Below are 22,735 nucleotides of genomic sequence, written 5' to 3' on the forward strand. Positions count from 1 at the left end.
GCATCCCCTTCTCCAATAGCAGTGCTTCTGCAATGTGAATGCACGTGACCAGTACCTAGAGCATTTGCTAGAACACAACTTGTGGTGCCCCTAGCCCCACAGCTCCTTCAGTGGGTCTAGGGTGAGGCCTGAGAACCTGTGTTTCTAACAAACACCCAGATGGTCATAATATTAGTCCGGGGACCATACTTTGAGAACCACCGCTTTAGTGTCATTCTCATAGCTATCCTTGGGTCATTTTTGTTTCCCCTATTTAGAACATCTCTCTGAAATAATGTAAGCTGAGAGAACATTACTTTCCAAAACTTTTATGAAATCTGAAAAGGTAACTGAAAGTAACATTGCAGCATTTCCTAAAAATGGCAGCCATGTACACACAAGGCTCAGGTGAAGAGAATCTGGCCCCGTTACAAGGATGCTGGATGTGTCCCAGGATGTCCTGGGCAAACCAGAGGTAGCACCCGCCACTTGCTGGACCGATTTCTTAATGAAAAGTCCTGACTGCCTCTCCTTGCCTACTAACTCTGGGCCACAGGCTGTGCTAAACACGGGACAAAAATATTTCACATACGTGATCTCTTAATGTATAACAATCCAGTGAGTAGGACTCGTAATGCCCTAGTTGCCAAGGAGTAACTGGCCCAAGGTTATACAGATAAGGAGAGGTGAAGTGGGAAATCGAATGCAAGTCTTCCAGTCCAAAGACCTTGGCTGGTGCGTGCACCTGTCCCCTCGGCTCAGCCACAGGCTCCCTGAAGCGTGCCGACCCAACCACAGGCCTGGCCTCAGCGTGGTGCAGTGTTTGTTGAACATGCAAGTGAAGGGCTCTGTGGAGGCCTCAGGCTCATTCTCTCACACTGCGTTCTGTTTCTTGTGTGTCACAGTAACAACAGCAAACGCTTTCTGGCACTTACGACATTCAGCGCTGTTCTGAGCACGATGTACATTCGCACATTTAATCCTCACCCCTCCAAGGCTGGTACTATGGTTCTCCAAATTCTAGAGAGGAGGGAAAGGAGGCTCAGAAAGGTTATGTGACTTGCCCACACAGCTCAGCTGTGGCAGAGCTGGGATACCAACTCTGGCAGTCTGACTCCAAAGTCCATGCTCTTCAATCACTGTGTGATAAAACATTTCAAAGAGAATGGGAAAAGGAAATAGAGTTTCCTAAACCCTTCCTTATGCTTCGGCTCTAACTGGAGTTGTCGGCACCATTTGAGATCACAGGCCCCGACAGTCAGCCCCAGCTCTGCGCTCTCTAAAGGCTGTGAGCTGACATTGGACAGCCAGCTCCAGCCTGATGCCCAGGAGCATCCCCACAGTGGCAGGTCCCTGGCCCTGGATCCCGCATGGGCCTTGCCAGCCCCAGGGAGGGAGACATGGGATAGAGGGCCAGAGACACAAAGCATGAGCGAACAGGACACGGGCAGGATCGTGTAACTCATGCAGGTACAATTACATCTTTATTATTGATGGCTGAAGCCAGATGGTCCTCTTCTTTGCAGTATTGTGTTAATACATAATTAGCGGACCTAGTCATTTTGGTTCACAAAAATTCTTTAGGTTCAAGAACATAATCCATGTTTACCTTAAAAAAAAGGGAACGAAAAAGATAAGAAATTCAAACACGCTGAGTCATGGGAAAATTTAAGTATAATGGTTACTTTTTTCAAAGCGTGGATTTCTTTTAAAAATTCAGCTTGGCTATTTAGTTTCTAAGAATTTATAGTTGAGCTTTGCATACAAACACATCACCTTTTAATTGTATGCTATTGAATTAAGCCTACACAATAAGTGATTCGAATTCAAAATATAACAATCTATAAAAACGAATTCTAACTTGGTGAGAGTCCTGGGCCCAGACAACTGCTACAGGGAATGTTGGGACAACATTCAGAACACCTTCAGTTTGTCGAGGCAGAAACACCTGAAATTCGTGCAGATCCCTCATGCTGTTCAAGCCAGGGCCCCAACATGCGCTCACCGCCTCCCCGCACACGCTGCACCCCTCTACCCAACGTGTCTGGTACTCAAAGGGGCTGTCCCCTGCAACCCACAACAACCACAGCGCCAGGCCAGACCCCACTTTACTCCTCTGGACTAGTCCAAGAGCCACATTCCTGCCAGGGGCACTTATCACTCCGGAGGTAAGTAAAACCCTCGAGGGGCTCCCCCGAGCCCTCAGGTCAGAGACAGGTTCCAGGCCCAGCAGAGCGCACAAGCCCCAGGGACCGCCCCTCCCACTGCTCCCCGGGCTCGTGCGGCACACAGGCCCTCGGCAGAGGAGCAGAGAGGGCCCCGGGGTACGGTCCAGCTCTGCCCAAGTCACTCAGCCTGTGTCTTAAGTGCTTCTTCGGTAAGATGAGGACAATAATAGTACCTTCTTCAGAAGGCTTTACATGAACTAGAAGCCCAAGTGCTGACTCATTTGAAACCAGCACAGGGTAATCACTCAGCTCATGATCCCCCACATTATTAACTCTGCCACACCTCTGAACTCGACCTTGGGTGCAGCCTGGCCCAGCAGGCCCTGCCCCACCCCTACACACACCCGTAGTGCTCCTTTCCCTACCTGCCCTGGAGGCCTCTCCTTACCAGAGGGCCGCTCTGGAGCAAGGTGCCGTGGTCAGTTCTCGAAACCCAGCACCACACACGAGGCCTGGCACGTAGTAGGTCCTCAAAAATATTCACTGAACGACTGTCAGTGAATACAAAACTGAGGTGGGAGGAGTCAGCCTGCTTGGGGATGGGGGGCAGTGTTGCAGCCCTGGGCACACAGCAGTCTGTGAGGATGGCTGGGACTCAGAGCCCAGGGGAGGACGCAGGCGGTAAAAGTCAGGGTCCGAGGCCACAGATACCCCTGGGCTCGTGGAGTCTGCACATGAGCCGTCTTTGAGAAGATGAGCACCTGCCTCCAGCTGTTGGCGTCACTCCCTGCATGGAGAGCGAGGAAGCCCGGTGATGAGATAACCCCAGGCCCTCCCCCCACTCGGACACGGGGGCAGCTCCCGAGCCAGCAAGGGGCAGGGGGTCATACTACAGCCAGGCTGAATGATGGCCCCTGCATTCCTGGCCAAATCAGCACTGGAAGGATTAAGCTCCAAGAAACCCAGGTGACCGGAGAGGGAGAGTGCTTTAATAAGGAACACAATTAATAAAAATTTGACAATAAACACATTTGCGACTAGTAGTGGAAAAACCGATCAAGTGACGTTACGAAGAGCTAAAGCCAGCGCTCTCGTGCGCATGCGGTAAGCAACAAGGAATGGAAAAGGTTAAAGACATCAACTTTCTGAAAACAGACTTAAATTTTAGGAACTTGGCATGCAGATCAACACAAAGTTTTCTAATTTCAAAGCCTCCATAAAGGTATTTTGGCAAGGTTCATAAATATATGCTGCACAGCGTATTTCTGCGTTTTTGTATGTCGTATACCTTTTGTATTTTCTTTGAATCTTTCTGAGCATTCTCTCGAAGTGGTACTTTTCCAAATAACTTCCATCCCAAGTCATTTTGTTTGTCAAGTCTTGCATTCTGTTTTCTAGCAAGCAAATTCCTATAGGAAGAAAATAAGAGGGTTAGGGAACTTCTGGGTATTCACAGAAACACCAGGACTGCCGAGTCACTCTCTAATGAAAACAAGGGGCCTTTCCTTTGAGAGAACACTGTGATGAACCACAAGCTTTAACTCTGCAGACTTGTCATCATAGAAGACACAGAATTATGCAGTAGGGAAAAAGCCCCTAAAACCACAAATAAGCTTTTTGTTGGTCAACTGTGACATGTACAAATTCTACAGTTCGGAGTAAGGAAATACCTTATACCACAACAAAATATTTCAGAAAAAGGTAGCTTTAAAATCAGACTGAACTGAATTGAAACCCTGGCCCAATTACTCACTAGCTGTGTGACTATGACCAGTATATTCACCTCTCTGAGCCTCAGTTTCCTTATGGTTAACAAGGGTCTTTGTAAGAATTAAAATGACAGGCACACAGTCAGTGCTTAAACAGTAAGAGCTGCTGGGCACCACAGGACTCAGTCGGCTGGGTGTCCGACTCTTGGTATCAGCTCAGGTCATGATCTCAGGATCAGGAGATCAAGCCCAGCATCAGGCTTTGTGCTCAGTGTGGAGCGTGCTTGAGATTCTCTCCCTCTCCCCCCACCCAACTCTCATGCACTAAATAAATAAATAAATAAATAAAATCTTTAAAAAAAAAATAAGAGTTGCTTTAATAATTAACCTCTAGCTCAGTTTAAGTTATCTCTAAGGTAAATCTGCATTACCCACTTATCATGAAGAGAGAGCCACTCAGGCGACAGTCATGAGGTCTTCTCTCCCAAAAACATGTACACAAAAGTCCCAAAGAACACAGATAAATCCCCAATGGTAGTACACAATAAACTACGTTTTGGAATGTACATGCTGGTGCATTCATTAAAAACAAAGGGTTTCACTGGAAAGTATAAAATGAACCCACAGCATCTCCTGTGCTAGAAAGTAAGAAAGTGCCCAGAGAAATACGGGGACATGTTTAAAGCAAACAGTAGCCAGCTTGAAACAAGGACTCCCACTGGCTAAATCTGGAACAATCGAGCCATCGGAATAAATAATGAGGGCAAGGGATTCTCATCCATTGAATAAAGCGAAAATCCAAGAGCCCATATGGATCCGAGCAAACACAAAGAAGCGGGGGAAGAGGGAAAGCAGCCTAACAAGCACAGGACGCACGGTGACGGGCAAGGGCCAGTGGGCGCTCGGCCTGGCAGCTCACAGCTGCATGAGGAAGAGAGTTTCCACCTAGCTTGAAAGCGTCTCCCACAAATTCCTTGTTCCTACAAAGGCAAGCCTCCTCGGGCAGGTGCTCAGAGCCGGCATTCCCAGCACGCGCCTCCCCCTCCGGCGTGCTGCCAACGGCCCGCCACGCCGATGGCAGCGACCAGAGGACGGACTATCAGAGAAGATTCCTGAAACAACAGGCGAAATGTGAATACAGACCGTGGACTAGGAAACGGCTCGAGATTAACGTTAAATTTGCTGATCTTGGTAACTGCACAGTGCTTATGTAAGACAATGCCCTTGTTCTTAGGGAATGTACTGGTACCTCCAACTGGTTCTGCTAATGCTTCCAAGAAATACCTACTTGCTTACATGGCATATATACCAGAGTCACAAAACAGATAAAACACAGGAAGTGGGGGGCACCTGGGCCGCTCTGTCGGTTAAGTATCTGCCTTCGGCTCAGGTCATGATCCCAGGGTCCTGGGATCGAGCCCCGCACTGGGCTCCCTGCTCAGCGGGGAGCCTGCTTCTCCTTCTCCCCCTGTTCCTGCTCTCCCTCACTCAAATAAATAAAATCTTAAAAAAAAAAAACAACACATGAAGTGAGACGTACAATGAATCTGGGTAAAGGATACGTGGAAGTTCCTTATTTTTCTTGCAACTTTTCAATAAATTTGAAATCATATCAAAATAAACGTATAGGGGCGCCTGGGTGGCTCAGTCGTTAAGCGTCTGCCTTCGGCTCAGGTCATGGTCCCAGGGTCCTAGGATCGAGCCCCGCATTGGGCTCCGCGGGAAGCCTGCTTCTCCCTCACCCTCTGTCCCTCCTTGTGTTCCCTCTCTCTGTCTCTCTCTGTCAAATAAATAAAATCTTAAAATAAATAAATAAATAGAGGTATAAAAACTTCCCAAAAGGAAACAAATGGTTTCACGTACTCTTCCTTGCTTTTCTGTTGTGGTTATAATAGAACCCATTTCAGAAACCACTTCATAGCCCAAGGCAATTCTATACACCATTGTAAGAAATTAACTTTGAGCTGTCCCCAGGCCCAGCCTATTTAACATCTAAGACTCAGCCATTGGTGGAAGACACACAATTCAAACCGAGCTAAAACCTCAGGTGCCCAGAAGGGCACTAAGAGCCTGGTTCACTAACGGCTTACATTTTGCTAAAGAAGCGATGCCTCTGGAGAAGGGAACGGGGCACGAGGGACAAAAGGTGAGGAAACTAAATGCACCTGGAAGGGGAGGGGCCAGGAGCAAGGCCTACACCTCCTGATGAACCCCGACCCTAATGTGGAGAGCTGCAGGTCACTGAGGGTCTAGAGGAGTAAGGACTGGGATAGAGAACCGCACAGAAGCGACTGGGTGATTGTGACCCGGGAGGCGAACCGGACCTGTGGTGCTAGTCACCGAGACGGCCAGCAGAAGCAGCAAGAGGAACAGAAACCTTGCTTTCTCCATCCCCTGCGAAGGCTCTCTAAGTCTGTACAAATGTAGTACAGATAGAATTTATCAAAAATCATGATACATGACAGGCTACGACTTCTGAAAGGCTCATGAGAGGTATCCCTGGTTGGATTATTTGTTGTGGATCAGAGGCCGAGGAGCTCTGAAAGGACAGGAAATCCCGCCCGAGCTTCAGCCCTTTGTGTCCTCGGCACAGGGAACAGGGAGCGGCCCAGAGAAAGGTTCCAGTCTCTGGCTTCCCTTCCAGGTCAGTGGGTCACTGGAAGCCTGGCACGGAGCTGGCCGCTGAGCCCAGGAGGCCAGGTAGAGCCAAGCACCTGCCTCTGCCCGTCATGTGCCCAAACCCCACTCCCAGGCCAGGCACATGGATGGGGTGGGGAGAGCCCAGGAGCCCCAACCGCGCCCTTTGACTCCTGTGCAGTCTGGCTGACCAGGAGGCACCCTTGGGGTCGTCCTGGATTAGAGTCACACAGTGCTGCCATTCTCCCCAGTCCAGGAGAGCCCAGAGGGAAACACAGCCATGGATCCCTGGGCTTCTCAAGCCCTGGGCCCCAGCGAATTAGCATACCCCCAGCCATCAACACCATCTGTGATACTTCACCAGGGGGCAAAACACGGGGACTGCTTGATTCAGCCTTCCTGTTTCATCAACTATTTCAAATGCACCTGTCCCACCACCAGCTTCAGGAAGTCCTCACGTCTGCCCTGGTTCTGCAAAGCCTTCCCTGACTGGCTGCCACCAGCCGGACCCCCGGGCCTGGGCTCCCACAGTAGCTGTCCCCACAGCACTCACCAAGTTATTCTGTGCTTGCTGGAGGGACCCTGTCCCCTCTCCTCTCCACACACCTCTCCCTGGGGGTGGGGTTGCCAGGAGGGCAGAGCAGAGGCCCCTCTGCAACCCCAGAATCTCGGCCAGCATGCAGCAGGTGCCCCATACCTGTTTGCTGGCAAATGGAGTAGCGACCATATGTGTTTGCAGGGGAGGCAGGTGCAGAGCCATGAGGATGGTAGGGCTGCAGCCCCACCCACCCACACCGGCGAGCAAACCGCAAACCCACTTGGCACTTCTGACCTACACGCAGCCCACCTGGGAGTGGGCATGGCTCTCCTCCTGACTATCCCCCTTCTTCTGTGATGCCCACTCGGGTCCACCCTCCTGCAGCTGGCAGGGCTGAGTAATGAAGAGGAAGCCGCTGAAGACTCTTCCAAAGAGGTCCCCTAAGAGGCGAGCAATGGCGTTACAATCCTTCATGAGCCTTGCCCCAGGAGCCCCCCTGCAGGCAGGAGGCTCTCTCAACAACCTGCCAGGCCGCATTCATCCAGGGAATCATTCTGAGGGCCTCAACTATACTGAACAACAAAAGAGGTGGTCTTATTTGCTCAGAAACCTTCCATCTCTCCTCAGGTTAGCTCGAGCCCTCACCTGATTTGGCAAGGGTCTGGCCCCCCTCCCCAGCCCTGCTCTTTGTGTCTTTCCGGGGCCTACACACAACGGGCCTGCAGACAGCCTATCACACCCCACATGTGCCTACCCCACCCTTTCTTCAGGTGTCCCTCAGGCACAGGACATGACCATCAGGCCCTGGGCCCCTGAGGAACTCCCACTGCATCTGCCACAACGCCCCAGAAATCTCCTCCACACGGCGGGCGGGACCATCTTCTGAGAGCACAGACGGATCCCACCAGCCCTGTCCCCCAATCCCTTCAATGGCTTCCCCATTTGTGGCACCACCACACGTGCCGTTCCCCCTACCCTTGATGTGCTCCTGATCAGAAGCACATTTCGAGGACCAAACGATGCGAGGGACCTCACAGGCCTGGCCTTCTGCCTCGCGCGCACACTCAGTAGGGGACAGTCGCTGCTGTCCCCATCACCGTGTGAGGGCTTCTCTTCTAGGGGACTGACAGCCCTGTCCTCCACTCAATCCCCTCCAGCTGAGCCAGCACTCCACACCCTGAAGGCATCAGAGGGACCCGGGGGGCAGAGGCCAGGTTTACGGGAATGGTGGGCTGAAGGAAGGTGACTCAAAAGGTGCTGGCCCCACTGGGGATCTGCTGATAAGGCCTATCCAGACGCATTTTACAAAAATGCTTAAGAGGCCTTGGGAAATACACTTTGCGGTGGTTGATGACTGAGCCACACCCACTACGAGGATAAAGAATAATCCTCACATCCTGTGGGGGCAAAAGACCCTTGCGCAGGAAAAGGGAGTCAAGATTTCACTGGGGCCCTTACCCCTGGCTTGCAAAATAATTCTTTTCATTTCAAGAGGTAACAACTCAGAGGAGGAGATATGGGACACCAATGACAAAGTAATGCTAAAAATAATGGTGTGTTAATTTCTGCCCACCAGCTCTCCTGTGAGCTGTAGGGCGCCAGGCCACAAGTAAAGTGCCTCATCACAATTAGCAGCAAGATCAGGCACGAACACATTTAACCAGGACAAAATGGCCCATCAGGACCCGGTCCTCACCAAGAAGAGTCAAGCTTGGGTTTGCACAGACCCTGACCACAGTTCCCCTTCCCCCGCCTCCTCCACGCTATGAGCCACAGGCTTGTCCAGTGCGCCCCCGTAGGCAGAAAACCCAGAGAAGGCTGCCAAGGGGCCAAGTGGGGCTGAGGGAGTGGGGAAGCAGACAGCCCGAGGACCTCCACACCCCTCGCCTCCTGACTCTGCCGCCCAGGACGGGGCCCCCAGCCACATATGCAACTGAACGCATGAGAAATGTGCACATCATCTTGATGAGATACTCCAGCTGGAACAAACTGGTTTTTTAAAACGTCACAAAAAGACTGAAAACAGCCCAAGGGTTCATGACACATCCATATGCAGCATTAAGATGGGTCGGGGGCACTTGTCCGAAAGACGATGAGCTACCTGTTGTTAAAGGAGGAATGCGAGATGCGTAGGGGTGTACGGCACAGACCCCCCCTGGGAGAAGACAGAAACGGCATTCGCTGCTCCCGCAACAGGTTACCGGGGGGCACAGGGCACAGGAAACTTTTCACCAAATACTCTACCGTACTTTATGGATTTTGTACCACGCAACTGCATCACCTATTGAAGAAAGTTAATAAACAAAAAACCGTTGCTAAATTAGGAATTTCTGCCAATAAGAAATGAAGCGAGGAGCACCTGGCCGGCTCAGTCAGTGGAGCGTGCGACTCTTGATCTCAGGATTGAGTGTGAGCCCCACGCTGGGTGTAGAGATGGTTAAAAAAATAAATAAAGGGGCACCTGGGTGGCTCAGTCGTTAAGCGTCTGCCTTTGGCTCAGGTCATGATCCCAGGGTCCTGGGATCGAGCGCTGCTTCTCCCTCTCCCACTCCCCCTGCTTGTGTTCCCTCTCTCTCTGTGTCTCTGTCAAATAAATAAAACCTTTAAATAAATAAATAAATAAATTGGGGCGCCTGGGTGGTGCAATCAGTTGAGTATCCAACTCTTGGTTTCGGCTCGAGCAGATCATGATCTCGGGGTTGTGAGATCGAGCCCCACGTTAGGCTCTGTGCTCAGCGCAGTCTGCTGGAGATACCCTCTCCCTGTCTGTCTGTCCCTCCCCTGCTCGCTCGCTCTCTCTCTCAAATAAATCATAAATAAGTAAACAAATACAGTGCTTCTGCATCACTCCCACCCCCATCTTTCAAATCAGTAAGACTTCACCAAACCCCAAAACAGTGCCCGATTTTTCTAGAAGTCCTAACAACACTAGGTGGCGAGTTCCAGGAGCCCCTGCTGTGTCAGGTGGAAAGTGCCGTATAAGAGCAAAACGGTGAGAAGAAAATGAACATGCTCGTTAGTACTCTACTGGTATAAAACATGAAGCCTTTCGGAAGAGAGAAGCGAAAAGTGATGGCAAGCCATGCCCGGGAAGGGATCCGGGTGCTCAGCCCACGCGGCCTACACGACAGCTCTGCTGGGGCGAGGGCCTGCCCACGTGGGGCTTCAGGCCACTGAGCTGAGAGCAGGGGCAGCGTGAGACTGGGGACAGCACTCCAAGGAAAGTGGCCTACAAGTCAGGCAAGTTCCCAAGATCACCCACCAGGGACTCAAACCCCGGCCCTTGCAGGCCTCCCAGCAGTGCCCCCTCCCCCCAGACGGATGAGATTGGTGGGCGGCCACCATCCAGAAGAGCAGAGAGCCAGCACTGTGGTTAACCGGGCAGCGCACACACGTTCCCGTCTCCCTCCCGAGCCTCCTACGAGCCAGCACGGCTGCAAGGACATGGGGGCGGAACGTGAAAGAACCAAGGGGCCCAAGCTCCTTGCTGTCCCCTCACACTGCCGTAGCCACCCCTGCTCCAGCAGCTTCAGGCAGAGGCAGAACAGCGGCCTTCCTAGCAAGCGGGCCCCCAAATCTGAACCCACGGGGTTCCAATCAGGGCTTCCCACCCCCACCCCCAACCCCCCACGGAAGCAGCGGCAGCCCTGGGCCTCACGTTCTTCATCTGTAAACAGAGAAGACAAATCTTCCTGGGGCCACTGCGAGGATGAAGCGAAAGCGCACACAAACCACCAGGGCAGGCGTGTGTGCAGGGACCACCGGGAGAGAGGACACACCAGCAGCCTGTGTTTTCTGTACACGGTGTTTTCCAGTTTGAGATATTTGTTAACATTTTGTGTTGATCGAGAAATCACAATAAAACCCGGGGTCTCTGGCTTCTCCTGAAGGGCTGCAAGATCCGGCCCCATGGGCACGTGTTCCCGCACGACCAGAGCCGGAGCGAAGCCCGGAGTGAAGCCGCGGCTCCCGGGTGGGCCACGCTGCACCTGGCCGCCCGTCTGCTGGCCCGGCTTCAGCGTACCTGCCACTGCAGCGTGCCCCTCACCTGCCTGCAGGGCCAGATCCGGGCTTTAGGGGGCCTTGAAGCTTATTCACTTTGGGGAATCCTTTTTTTTTTTTTAAGATTTTATTTATGTATTTATTTAAGACCAAGAGCGCAAGCAAGAGAGCACAAGCAGGGACAGCAAGAGAGGGAGAAGCGGACTCCCTGCTGAGCAGGGAGCCCGACGCGGGGCTCGATCCCAGGACCCTGAGATCATGACCTGAGCCGAACGCAGATGCTTAACCGACTGAGCCACCCAGGTGCCCCAGGGAATCCTCTTGAGAAAGAAAATTATGTTTAATTATAAACACAAAATTAGGCACAAGTGAGGAGTCCTGAAGGCTAAGCATCACTAACATCACAATTCCAACACTGTCGTGTTTTGACTTTTGAAACCAAAACCTCATGTGAGGGCACTCCAGCAAGGACTTCTACCCAAAGTTCCATCTCTCCGCTTTCCGACAAGAAACAGTATACTCCAAGGACTGACCCCCTTTCTTCTTAGATGCTGTGGGGTGAGGTATTACTTTCAGCCCCACCCCCACTTACTTCACTTTCAGACATTACTGAAGTCAAAATAGGGTGATTTCAGGAGCAATCTAAGAGGCTAGCTGACAACAAAGATGAGGTGCTGGATCTGGGTCCCTGTGCCAGTGTATTTCAAAGCCCCTGAAGTGTGTGCTGAGGGTAAGCACTTAGAACAGGCGCCCTACAGAGAGCAAGCACTCCAGTGTATTTCAAGTTGAGAATGATCAGCTTGTTATTTCCTGTGCTTTCATCAGCAGAATGTGAAGTCCACGACAAGTGAATCCTGTCTCTTCTATTTACTGTAGTCCTTCTCGGATCTAGAACAGTTCCTGGCATATAGGAAAACATATGTATTGAATGCATGCTTTTTGGAGGAATTTTCAGAACGATCACACAAGAATTATTTCACTTAAAGGACAGGAAGCCAGGATTCAGGGAGGTTGGGGAGTCCCGCCCAGAGACATACAGCTAAGCAACAGAGAACCAAGACTTGGACCTGAGGATCCGAGGCTGCTACCTGGCAGAGGGCAGCAGGAGTGGAAGGACGCAATCCTCCCTGACCCGGTGGAGCAGGTTCTGCAAGCCACACTCACCGGATTTCTCAAAACTTCTCTCGGAATCTTGGAAAATAAACCTCCAAAGTCCTCCTCCTTCAAGACTGTACATTTGAACTCTTGCTTCTAATTCAATAATAGTTCCCTGGGGCTTCTGGCTCTTTCCCTCTTTTGTCCCACTGACAAACGAGACCTTCCAAAGCTCATTCCAAAGTCATCAGAAATATGCTAACACACCTCGCATTCAGTTCCCAGGAGAACAGATGGGCATCTCCACCGTTTTCTGAGCCACACTCACCTTTCACAGAGCACCTGTCTGGTGCCTAATACTGCACCAGGCCCGTCACACGCGTTCCACATGAGGGACGGAACTCAGCACAGAAGTCCTTGCTGGCGTGTCATCATCACATGGAAACACCACCCGGGTCTGAATCCTATCAGAGAAGTATTAGAGTCGACATGGCACAGATGGGAAACTGAGTCTCGGTGAGGTCAAGGAATTTGCTCCGAAGGAACATATAAATCCTGGCACTCCCCTGGGGCAAAAGGCAAAACTCCTGAATGATTCCTCTAAAGCCTATTAGGTATTTCTTCCACATCTCCAGCCCTCAAAAACTGGCACACTCCACGGCCACGTACACTTCCACGGGGCCTAACTCTGCCCTGAAAACCCCAGGGCAAGGGCCAGCCCACTCAGCTGTCACAGAAACACAAAACACAAAACCGCACTCTACAAAGCCAGCCTCCTGCACGACAAAACCTCCTCCCCTACAGGAAATACGAGGTGAGTAAGACACACACTGAGGTGTTATTACTGTGACCAAACAGCAGGCTCAAAATTCCTAGTTCCACACAGGACTAAAAGTACCCAAGAGCTGGAAACACTTGGCATCTCTCTTCCTTCAGAAAATGTTACCCAAGTAGTATCTGATGCTAAAAAGCTGATCCCTAGGGGCGCCTGGGTGGCTCAGTCGTTAAGTGTCTGCCTTTGGCTCAGGTCATGATGCCAGGGTCCTGGGATCAAGCCCCACATCGGGCTCCCTGCTCAGCGGGAAGCCTGCTTCTCCCTCTCCCACTCCCCCTGCTTGTGTTCCCTCTCTCGCTGTCTCTCTGTCAAATAAATAAATAAAATCTTTAAAAAGCTGATCCCTAAAAAGAGAAGAACAGTCAACACAGGGGAGCGTAGCGAGCATCAGATACCACCTGCCGAATACAAGCGCAGGCCCCAGAGCTCCTGGGACCACACCCAGTTCAAACCGAGGATTACCCAAAGAAACAACTCTGCCCCAGGGGGGCGGGGGGATGGCTAAACCATACTAAACCCTACACACGGCAAAAACCACGCTCCAGTGAGGCCTCCAATTACAAAAGCAAGAAAGGCAAGACTGCAACCACTAACCTGTCCATTAACAGGAGCACTGGGGAGGCCGCCATGGGGTCAACTGCAGCCACGTGGCTCTGAAAGGCCAGCCCCAGAAGCGCAGACTCTCCCTGGGCCACATCCCTGGAGCCGGCGCCACAGTCCCGGGGAGGCACCATGGGCACCTTTCGGGGCCCTGATCCACAGCCTGCAAGGTTGAGGAACGTGGGCCGAGGCGGGCCAGCTGGAAAGGCAAGGGGTGAGGCGGGCAGTGTTCCGACTCCCAGCTAGTCACAGGGAGGGAGGAGGGCGGGCAGTCTGGGAAGCAAAGCCTGTGTGACCGGGTTCCCGGGTTCCCAGCACAGCTCTTCCCTCACATCTCTGCAGAGACCCAGAGCCACGCCCTGCCAGCCAGGGTGGGCTAACTAGCCACGAAACCTACAGGCGCTTCTTCTGCCTGAGGAATAAAGCGGAATCCCATCTGGCACATCATCTCCTGTGTGCCAGACATCATGCTTTGTGAAGAAGCGATCAGGTATGTAGGGGAGTCCCAAACGCTGTCCCATAAATCCCTGGCAAAAACTTGCGTTAGAACCATCACTAGGGGAACCTGGGTGGCTCAGTCGTTGGGCATCTGCCTTCGGCCTCAGGTCATGATCCTGGGGTCCTGGGATCGAGCCCGCATCGGGCTCCCTGCTCAGTGGGAAGCCTGCTTCTCCCTCTCCCACTCCCCCTGCTTGTGTTCCCTGTCTCACTGTGTCTCTGTCAAATAAATAAATAAAATCTTTCAAAAATAAATTTAAAAAAATAAAATAAAATTTAGAACCATCACTAGAGGATTCCCCCACCTTCTTGACTTCAAGTACCGTTAAGTATAAAAAAATGACAAGACCTAACTAACAACTTCAAGGTCAACAAAAATGACCTACTGTAAACCCACAAGAAGTTCCTCTAGGTCGGCTCTCCCTAGGGCGTCACTAGGGTATCATTCAGTCATGTGTCAACAATTCGCCCGTGGTAAAACAATCCTCCACATACCCCAGCCAGGGTGCTCTGTGCATTTGTGCGTTTACATCGGCACAGGAAACATCTGACTGCAGAAAGTCAGTAGGTCTCCTCTCTGGCAGGAGGAGACAGTGAGGGCCAAAGAGAAAATTACTTTACAAATTTCTGTACTGCTTAAAAAAAAGCATGTCTTGCTTTTGCAATCAAAAAAAAAAAAAAGAAAACAATCAAATATGAGAGACAACCCAGCACAGGAACGGGCTCTGGGATGGCGAACGGAATGCCGGCCCCAGTGCAGCTGATGGTGGACAGGTGCTGACCATCGAATGTCCTCTGGCACCACAGATCCCAATGTGGGGTATCTGGACTAGAGGCCGCATCACCTGGGAAGGGGCAAGAAACACAAATTCTTGAGCCCTGCCCAGACCAACTGAATCACACTCGGGGGTAAGGCCAGCAGGCCCTGAATGAGCTCTCCAGGTGCTGCTGATGCTCACTCGGGTTTGAGAAGGACTGTTTTGACTAAATGCATGAACTTAAAATTCCTGCTGCCCGCCCCTCCCCAGGAGTCCTGGTCTGGCCCAGCAGCTCTGAGTAGGAGACTGGGGCTGGGAGTTCCTGACCAGGCAGGCAGGCAGGGGCTGTAGGGACACAATAGGCAAGCCCTCCCACCCCTCGCCCCCCTCCCCATCACTCTCTCATTACGCTGAGCTCTCCCACGCTAGCCACCTGCAGCTTCATGTGCCTGTGTCCCTCCCAATTCTTCCTCAACCTGCAGTATGAGGGTTTTATCCATTGTATCTCAGAAAAAAAAAAAAAATCCAAAAATATCTATATTTTAAAAACCCACAAAGAATACTCAGGTCCAAATGGCCTCACTGATGAATTCTTCCAAATCTTTAAGGAAGAAATACACAAACGCAGAGAACAAACCTCTTATTCCTCCCTTGAACCCCCCAAGGAAATGTATTAGGTCATTCAATAAAAACATTTATAGGCATTGTTCACCAAGAAAAAAATGTATTCAACTAGGACTTTCTGATGCCCCTACAGGGATCATTTGACATTGTGTACGTGGGTGTGTCTGTATTTTAAAAATTCCCATGAAGCCTTTTTAAAAAACTTTTTTGAAGATTTTTTATTTGGGGCGCCTGGGTGGCTCAGTCGTTGGGCGTCTGCCTTCGGCCTCAGGTTATGGTCCCAGGGTCCTGGGATCGAGCCCCACATCGGGCTCCCTGCTTGGCGGAGAGCCTGCTTCTCCCTCTCCCACTCCTCTTGCTTGTGCTCCCTCTCCCGCTGTGTCTCTGTCAAATAAATACATAAAGTCTTTTTAAAAAAAGACTATTTATTTGAGAGACACAGACAGAGATAGCGACAGAGACAGCGAGAGAGAGCAGGAGCAGAGGGAGAAGGAGAAGCAGACTCCCCACTGAGCAGGGAACCCAATGCGGGGTTCGATCCCAGGACCCTGGGACCATGACCTGAGCCAAAGGCAGACGCCTAAGGACTGAGCCACTCAGGCGTCCCTACTGTACAAGAACTTTAAAAAATAATAAATAGGCTTCACAGGAGGGGCGCCTGGGTGGCTCAGTGGGTTAAGCGTCTGACTCTTGATCTGAGCTGAGATCGTGATCTCAGGGTCGTGATTTAGCCTACTTTAAAAAATTTAAAAATACATACGTAAATCAAATTCATATACAATAAAATTGAGTTTTTTGGTGTATGGTTCTATAAGTTGTAACGTATTGGTAGGTTCATTCAACCACCAGAGAAAAATCTTATAGAAACTTTGAGAAACAGAAAGCAGAACACTCAACCCATTTTAGAAAGCCAGCATAATCCTGATACCAAAACGTGATGAGGACATTAAAAGGAAGGAAAATTACAGGTCATGCACTTATGAATAAAGACAGAAAATTCATAAAATATTAGCAAACCAAACCCAATAATAGGTATAAAAGGATGATATATCACGAACAAGTTGGGATTTTTTCCAAGAATACAAATTTAGCTTACTTAATGTTAGAAAAATGCAGTATTCTTTACTATACAAAATAAAGGAGAAAACACATATAACCCTCAACAGATGCAGAAAAAAAAAAGCATTTGATAAAAATGCAACACAGTCATGATTTTTTTTTAATCATAAAACTGGGAATCAAAGGGAACTTCCTTAATCTGATCAGAGGTATCTAAGAAAAAGTAAGGTGTCTCATAAGGGGGATCTTACAACAAACACCACACTCAATGGGGAAATGGTAAAAGCTCTCCCAGAGATCGGGACCCAGACAAGGGTTTCCACCAACACCACTTCAATGCAGCATTGTCTGGGGGTTCCTGGTCATGCAATAAGGTGAGAAAGTGAAATGAAAGGTGTAAGAACTGGAAGAAGTAAAGCTCATCCACAGACAACGTATCTTCTATAAAGAAAATCCAGAAGAATCCACAGATAAACTATTAGAATAATTGAGTTTAGCAAGATCACAGGATTCAAGTTCTCTATACAAAATTAACTGGATTCCCAGCAAACATTTATAGAATGGCATCTGTAAAACCATCAGAAATTAACAATTATCTTGGAATAAACTTAATGAAAGACACACAAGACCTTTACCAAAAAAAACTATAACATATTGTGGAGAAATTAAAGAAAATGTAAATAAATGGGAGAAAATACCATATTCAGAGATCAGAAGTCTTCATATAGTAAAAAATGATCACTGGATTCAATGTAATTGCAAACAAAACTGCAGATTTTTTTTGTGGTAATTACCAAGCTGATTTTATATGGACATGAAAAGTACCTAAAATTGTCAAAATAACCCTAAAGAAGAACAAAGAAGTAGAAGGGCTTACTCTAGGAGATATCAAGACCTAATATATAAGCTATTATTAGTGAAAAATGGAACATACATGGTCACCTGATTTACTTCAAAGGTTCAGTGAGCAGGATTATCTTTACAGTAAATAAACATTAACCACTACCTCACACCATACAGAAAATTAATTCCGATGGATCACGGATATAGTTGGCAAAACAAAGCTCCTGGAAAAGAACGAAGAATTTCTTAAACAGCATACAAAAGGCACCAATCATAAAAACAAAAGATTCTAAAAAACTAAAATGCACTGCAATTAAGAACTTCTGTTGGTTAAGAAAACAGAAAACGTTAAGACAATGAAAAGATAAACCATAGTGTCGAATATATTTGCAATACGTCCATCTCACAAATGTCTCTTCTCCTGAACATGTGAAGTTTGCCCACAAGTCAGTGAGACAACCGTAGATACTCCACCAGATTCCAAATGGTCAATAAAATTTGAAAAAATCCACCAAATTAGTCATCAGGGAAATGCAAATGAAAACCAAATGCCCTTTACCCTATCACCGGAATGGAAGAAACAAAAACAAAAAGCTAACAAATTCTGGAGAGGATATACAGCACCCAGAACCCTTGCACACGCTAGAAGTGTGTACAACCACCCTGTCGTCCAAGCGCACTGGAAACCACTCAGCAGCGTCGACTAAAGCAGGCTAAGCAACACTCCCCACCCCCGGGATCTGTGCACCATGTGTGCAAAAGGACTGTGATTAGCGTTCTCCCGAATTGTCAAAACCGAAACAGGTCACATGTCCCTCCGTGGAGAACACGCACTGGGGTACATCTGCAACATTCATAATGCAAGTAAATGAATACTGCCGCCGAGCAACCAGCCAGGTGAATGTCACTGGAAGGTGAGCAAAGCGAGCCAGCCACAAAAGGATATGCTGTATGATTCCAGTTATCTAAAGTTAAAAAAAACAAACAAATCTAATCTATGGTGACAGAAGTCGGAACAGAGGTCGCCCTTGGGGAGTGAGGTCCTGACAGGGAAGGCACAGGACGGAGACTTCTGGGGGTGCGGGTAATACTCTCTGCGGGCCGGCGCGTGAGCGCGCTTCCTTTATACGGGAGACTCTGCGTCCCCTTCAGTCACTGCCAGCTCGGCTCAACCACTCCTCCAGGCCCTCTCGGGCTGACACACCCTCCCCACCGCGTCCCTCCTCCGTGCTCCCAGAGCACTCCTACACTCATCTTGGCCAGAGGACTGGGATATCCTATTTTAGTGATCACTTCCCTGCTCGCTGGGGGCGGGGAAGGCACGGCCTCCTTGGCCTTTGTATCCCCAGTGCCTGGCATAAAATCTGGAAAGTAGGCACCACCGGTAACTCATTAACTAACCCTGGCCTGCACCCCAGCTGTGTGCCTCTCACTGCTAAGTCACTGAGTCCAAAACAAGACCCGGTGCTCTCCTGTGTCACCACAACCTCCTTACGACCTCCTTCAAATGCTCTCCAACAGTCAGACACAGAGGCACAAGTTACACGGGGACGCATTCTCTAATGTCAGCTTAGGAGACAAAAGGCAGGGCGAAAATGCCTGTAAGGGGAAAATTGCAAATTTATTTTTAATCTCCCACTGGAAAGGAAAAGAAGGAAAGAAGAGTTGCTAGTTAACGACAGCCTGAAAGCATCACAAAGCAAGAGCCATCTGCGGACTGGAAACAGTTGAGAGTTGGGATGAACGGCTACGTCCTTTCCATTTTAGGAACCTTAAGGAATAAGATCTGACCTAAGATACAGACAGTATGCGTGGGATTTAGCGTCAGGCAGACCTGGGCTCAGATGCCAGCTTCATGGCAAGTTGTCTGACTCTGGGTAAGAAATGAACCACCTCTCAGTTTTCCCACCTGTGGAACAGAGTCACCGCCCCTCAGTTACCAGGTTTGGGACATACAAAACTAGACTAGACAACAGCAAGGCCACAGGAGAGTAGGCCCAGACAGCGTGCCCTTGGAGGAGGTCCCCTCTGTCCTGGGGATGCCAGGAAGGCTTGAGAGAAGAGGTGTCAGCAAGACCGGGCCTTAAACATGTGCAGAAACAGGCCAAGGCGACATGGGGCAGAGGGGAAGGGGGCATCTCAGGCAAAGGCAGAAAGTGTGGGCCAGCAGTGCTGGGCTCAGGGTCAGTCTCATGAGCCCAGGCAAGGGCGCAGCAGGAGAGGAGAAAACCACAGGCATCTCTTCATTCTGTAGACCGGAGTCCCCAGGAAGACAAATCGTCCCCAACACCAATTTCCAGTAACCTGCGACCAGAGCTATGACAAATTCTAACACTCCCTCAACCCTCATTGAGACCATCCTCATTCATAAAACAGAGGCTGGGGGGCGCGTGGGTGGCTCAGTCGTTAAGCATCTGCCTTTGGCTCACGTCATGATCCCGGGGTCCTGGGATCGAGCCCCGCATCAGGCTCCCTGCTCGGTGGGAAGCCTGCTTCTCCCTCTCCCTCTCCCCCTGCTTGTGTTCCCTCTCTCGCTGTGTCTCTCTGTCAAATAAATAAATAAAATCTTTAAAAAAAAAAACAAACAGAGGCTGGATTTTCACTGCCAGTAAAATCACACCATGGTCCGAGAGCTCCAGGGGGGTTCACGATCCATGCCCACGGGAGAGGGCAGGTCAGAGCTGACCAGGGGTCGGGAAAGTGGTCATGGAAACAAGAAGCACTTCTGGGATTCTGTCCCAGGAAATCATGGAAATAGATGATAACGCACAGTGTGACATGCACAAAGATAATTTTATCATCCAAAAGCAGGTACAAAATCCATTTCCTTATGGTTGAACCAGTAAATGATTCACAGGATTGAATACCACAAAGACATTAATAAATGTGTGAACAATTCTAATTATGTGGGAAAATGTCTTCTAGGAGTAAAAAGAAGGATACCAAACTATAAAACAGTACACATTTTTAGGTTTAAAATTCATAAAAAGTCTTTAAGGAAATACAGTAGGAGGGAAAAATTGGTAGTAGGTATAAAAGTGGAAAGGGCAAAAATAGAATGATGAACATAAAAAAACCAAAATTTTCCTGTGTATTTTTAAACAAAGAGAAGCTTTAAGAAAACATACGTTAAAAAAAAAAAATGTTTATCATCCTAAAAAAAAAATCCAAAAAAACAAAAAATCCCAAAAATCTCTCAGAAGAACATTCCAGCTTTGCAGACACCACAGGTATGGATGCTGCACACGTAATCCAAAACCTACACAAACTGTGTGACCTGACAGGGAAGACCAAACTGATGGGGAGAGTCTTCCCCCTTTATCTAGAACAATAATAAAATGAAAAAGGAAAATATTTAGATTTAAAAGCATATCAGATTTTTACTTTTTAAAATGTATAGTCTACCTATATCATTCACTTCAGATTATTTACTGAACACCTACTAAGTGTCTGCCCCGGCTAGGAAAACAAGGAATAAGATGTGGCCCTTGCCTTCAAGAAGCTCACGGTCCCTCGAGGGGGTGGGAAGGGTGTCAATGCGGTCTCAGAAGTCCAGGGGCTGTGGGATCCAAATGAAGGCCCTGGAAGGGGTTGCGGTGATCAGAGAAGACTTCCTAGAGGAGGTGTCACTTAAGTGGACTCCTAAAGGACAAACAGGAGTTTGCGAGGCAGAGGGAACGGAATGGACCGAGGTGCAGAGAAAAGACACAGCTGGTTCAGAGAACTCTAATATGGCTACAGCACAAAATGGGAGTGGGAGGTCCAAGAGGTGCACAGGGCTGGATCCAGGATGCTCCTTATGCCACACCAAGTAGTTTGGAATTTCTCCCACAAGTGGTGGGGACTACCATTTAGGCAAGAGAATAACAATGCATTCAACTCATCAACTCCAGGCATTTAATCCTCATGGGGGGGGGGGGGGTTGTAAAAAAAAAAACAAACAAAAACCACAATGATCCTGAAAAATGGCCCAGGCTCCCGGCTATTTGCCAAACCCACCTCCTCACTGTGCCGGACACTGGCCGGGTTTCCCAACGTCCCTTACAGGTGGGCCCCCCCCAGCCCCTTTCTGACCGCTCCCCTTCATGGCTTGAGGCAGAGGACTCCACAGAACTGGGGGGGGGGGCAATTGCCAGAGCCATGAGATGACAAGACCCTGGGAGACCACCAGCCACAAGTGAACTTGCATCCACCCGCACCACCACAGAGATTTCAAGTTTGTTACAGCAGCTAATCCCACAAGTAAACATGCTGTCCTCCCCACCAACTCAGACCACCACTCAATTTCTTCTGCTTTAAAAATACCTGTTTTCGGGGTGCCTGGGTGGCTCAGTTGTTAAGCATCTGCCTTCGGCTCGGGTCATGGTCCCAGGGTCCTGGGATCGAGCCCCACATCGGGCTCCCTGCTCCGCGGGAAGCCTGCTTCTCCCTCTCCCACTCCCCCTGCTTCTGTTCCCTCTCTCGCTGTGTCTCTGTCAAATAGATGAATAAAATCTTTAAAAAAAAAAAAAAATACCTGTTTTCAAAGCAGCTTCTAAGAGGGGCTCGTTCTGGGATAAAGATTCCTCAGGTGTAAGGACAATGGCTGACCCGGCAGCCGGTGTCCTTGTCCACCTGGCCTCTCAGCCGCTTCCCCCTCCCCCGCCCCCCGCCAGGCCAGGCCCCCTCCACCTCTGAACCACTTTCCCGTATCTCCCCTCCTGGTGGGAAATGGGTCTCACACCCAAACCTGAAACCTAAAGGAAGTTAGGACTGAAATCCAAGCCTAGTTTTCCAAGTCCTGCAGACATGCGCTATTCCTGTAACAGTGTGTACACAGAGCCTAGGTCTGAAAAGCCTCTGGCTGGACAGAACGGGGAATTAACAGGAAAACTGGACCGTTGCAGGCTCCGAACAGCTATTAGGCAAATCTGGATGACTCATCACTCTTCCATTTACAGAACCTTACAGGAATCCTGAGATAAACCACAACTACTCACAACAAAGAATCAGCAAAACTGAAATCAAAACAACTTTCGGTTACAAACTCAGCTCACTTAACATCAACAGGAATTAGCCTATGTGATGTGGCAATCTGGTAGGTCTGTGTGCACACGAAAAATACAGAAGACATAAGAGAATTTAATGTTCCCCATGCCAAATACTCAAACAAAATAAATCCATAAACACTTTAGAATAGGCACTGATAGGTAGAAAATAGAACAAGATAGCTTTAATTGTTCTGTTCTTCTGTGAACATTTTTTAAGTAGAACAGATTCTACACCCACCTGGGCAAAGGGAAATCAACGTTGTGAGCAGGAAGCAGCTGGTGGCGAGAGAACTGCTTTGTAGGAACAGGGTGGCCTGTGGGTTTCTCCAAACCCCACAAACTGCTGCGCTCCCACAGTGT

The 22,735-nt window shown here is 49.4% G+C and overlaps 1 protein-coding gene and 1 long non-coding RNA gene across 4 annotated transcripts in view; both read right to left on the minus strand.

The window, feature by feature from the left end:
- Window positions 1–22,735, minus strand: part of TBC1D14 (TBC1 domain family member 14) — a 104,898-nt gene that overhangs the window by 55,520 nt on the left and 26,643 nt on the right. For 2 of the 3 annotated variants that reach the window (XM_036086208.2, XM_078068349.1), the window contains exon 3: window positions 3,436–3,556. In XM_036086208.2, the coding sequence (XP_035942101.2) occupies window positions 3,436–3,556 (121 nt within the window). Of the gene's footprint in view, window positions 1–914; window positions 937–3,435; window positions 3,557–22,735 lie in introns of those variants that run through there. The other variant, XM_078068350.1, reaches the window with a different exon arrangement.
- Window positions 15,635–22,297, minus strand: LOC144381318 (uncharacterized). Its single transcript, XR_013446256.1, has 4 exons — window positions 22,017–22,297; window positions 21,651–21,817; window positions 20,838–20,987; window positions 15,635–15,827 (listed from the first exon to the last, which is right to left on the minus strand). It is a non-coding gene; the product is annotated as an uncharacterized LOC144381318 (long non-coding RNA).

Source organism: Halichoerus grypus, chromosome 3 (genome assembly GCF_964656455.1).
Source record: "Halichoerus grypus chromosome 3, mHalGry1.hap1.1, whole genome shotgun sequence".
Taxonomy (NCBI): domain Eukaryota; kingdom Metazoa; phylum Chordata; class Mammalia; order Carnivora; family Phocidae; genus Halichoerus; species Halichoerus grypus.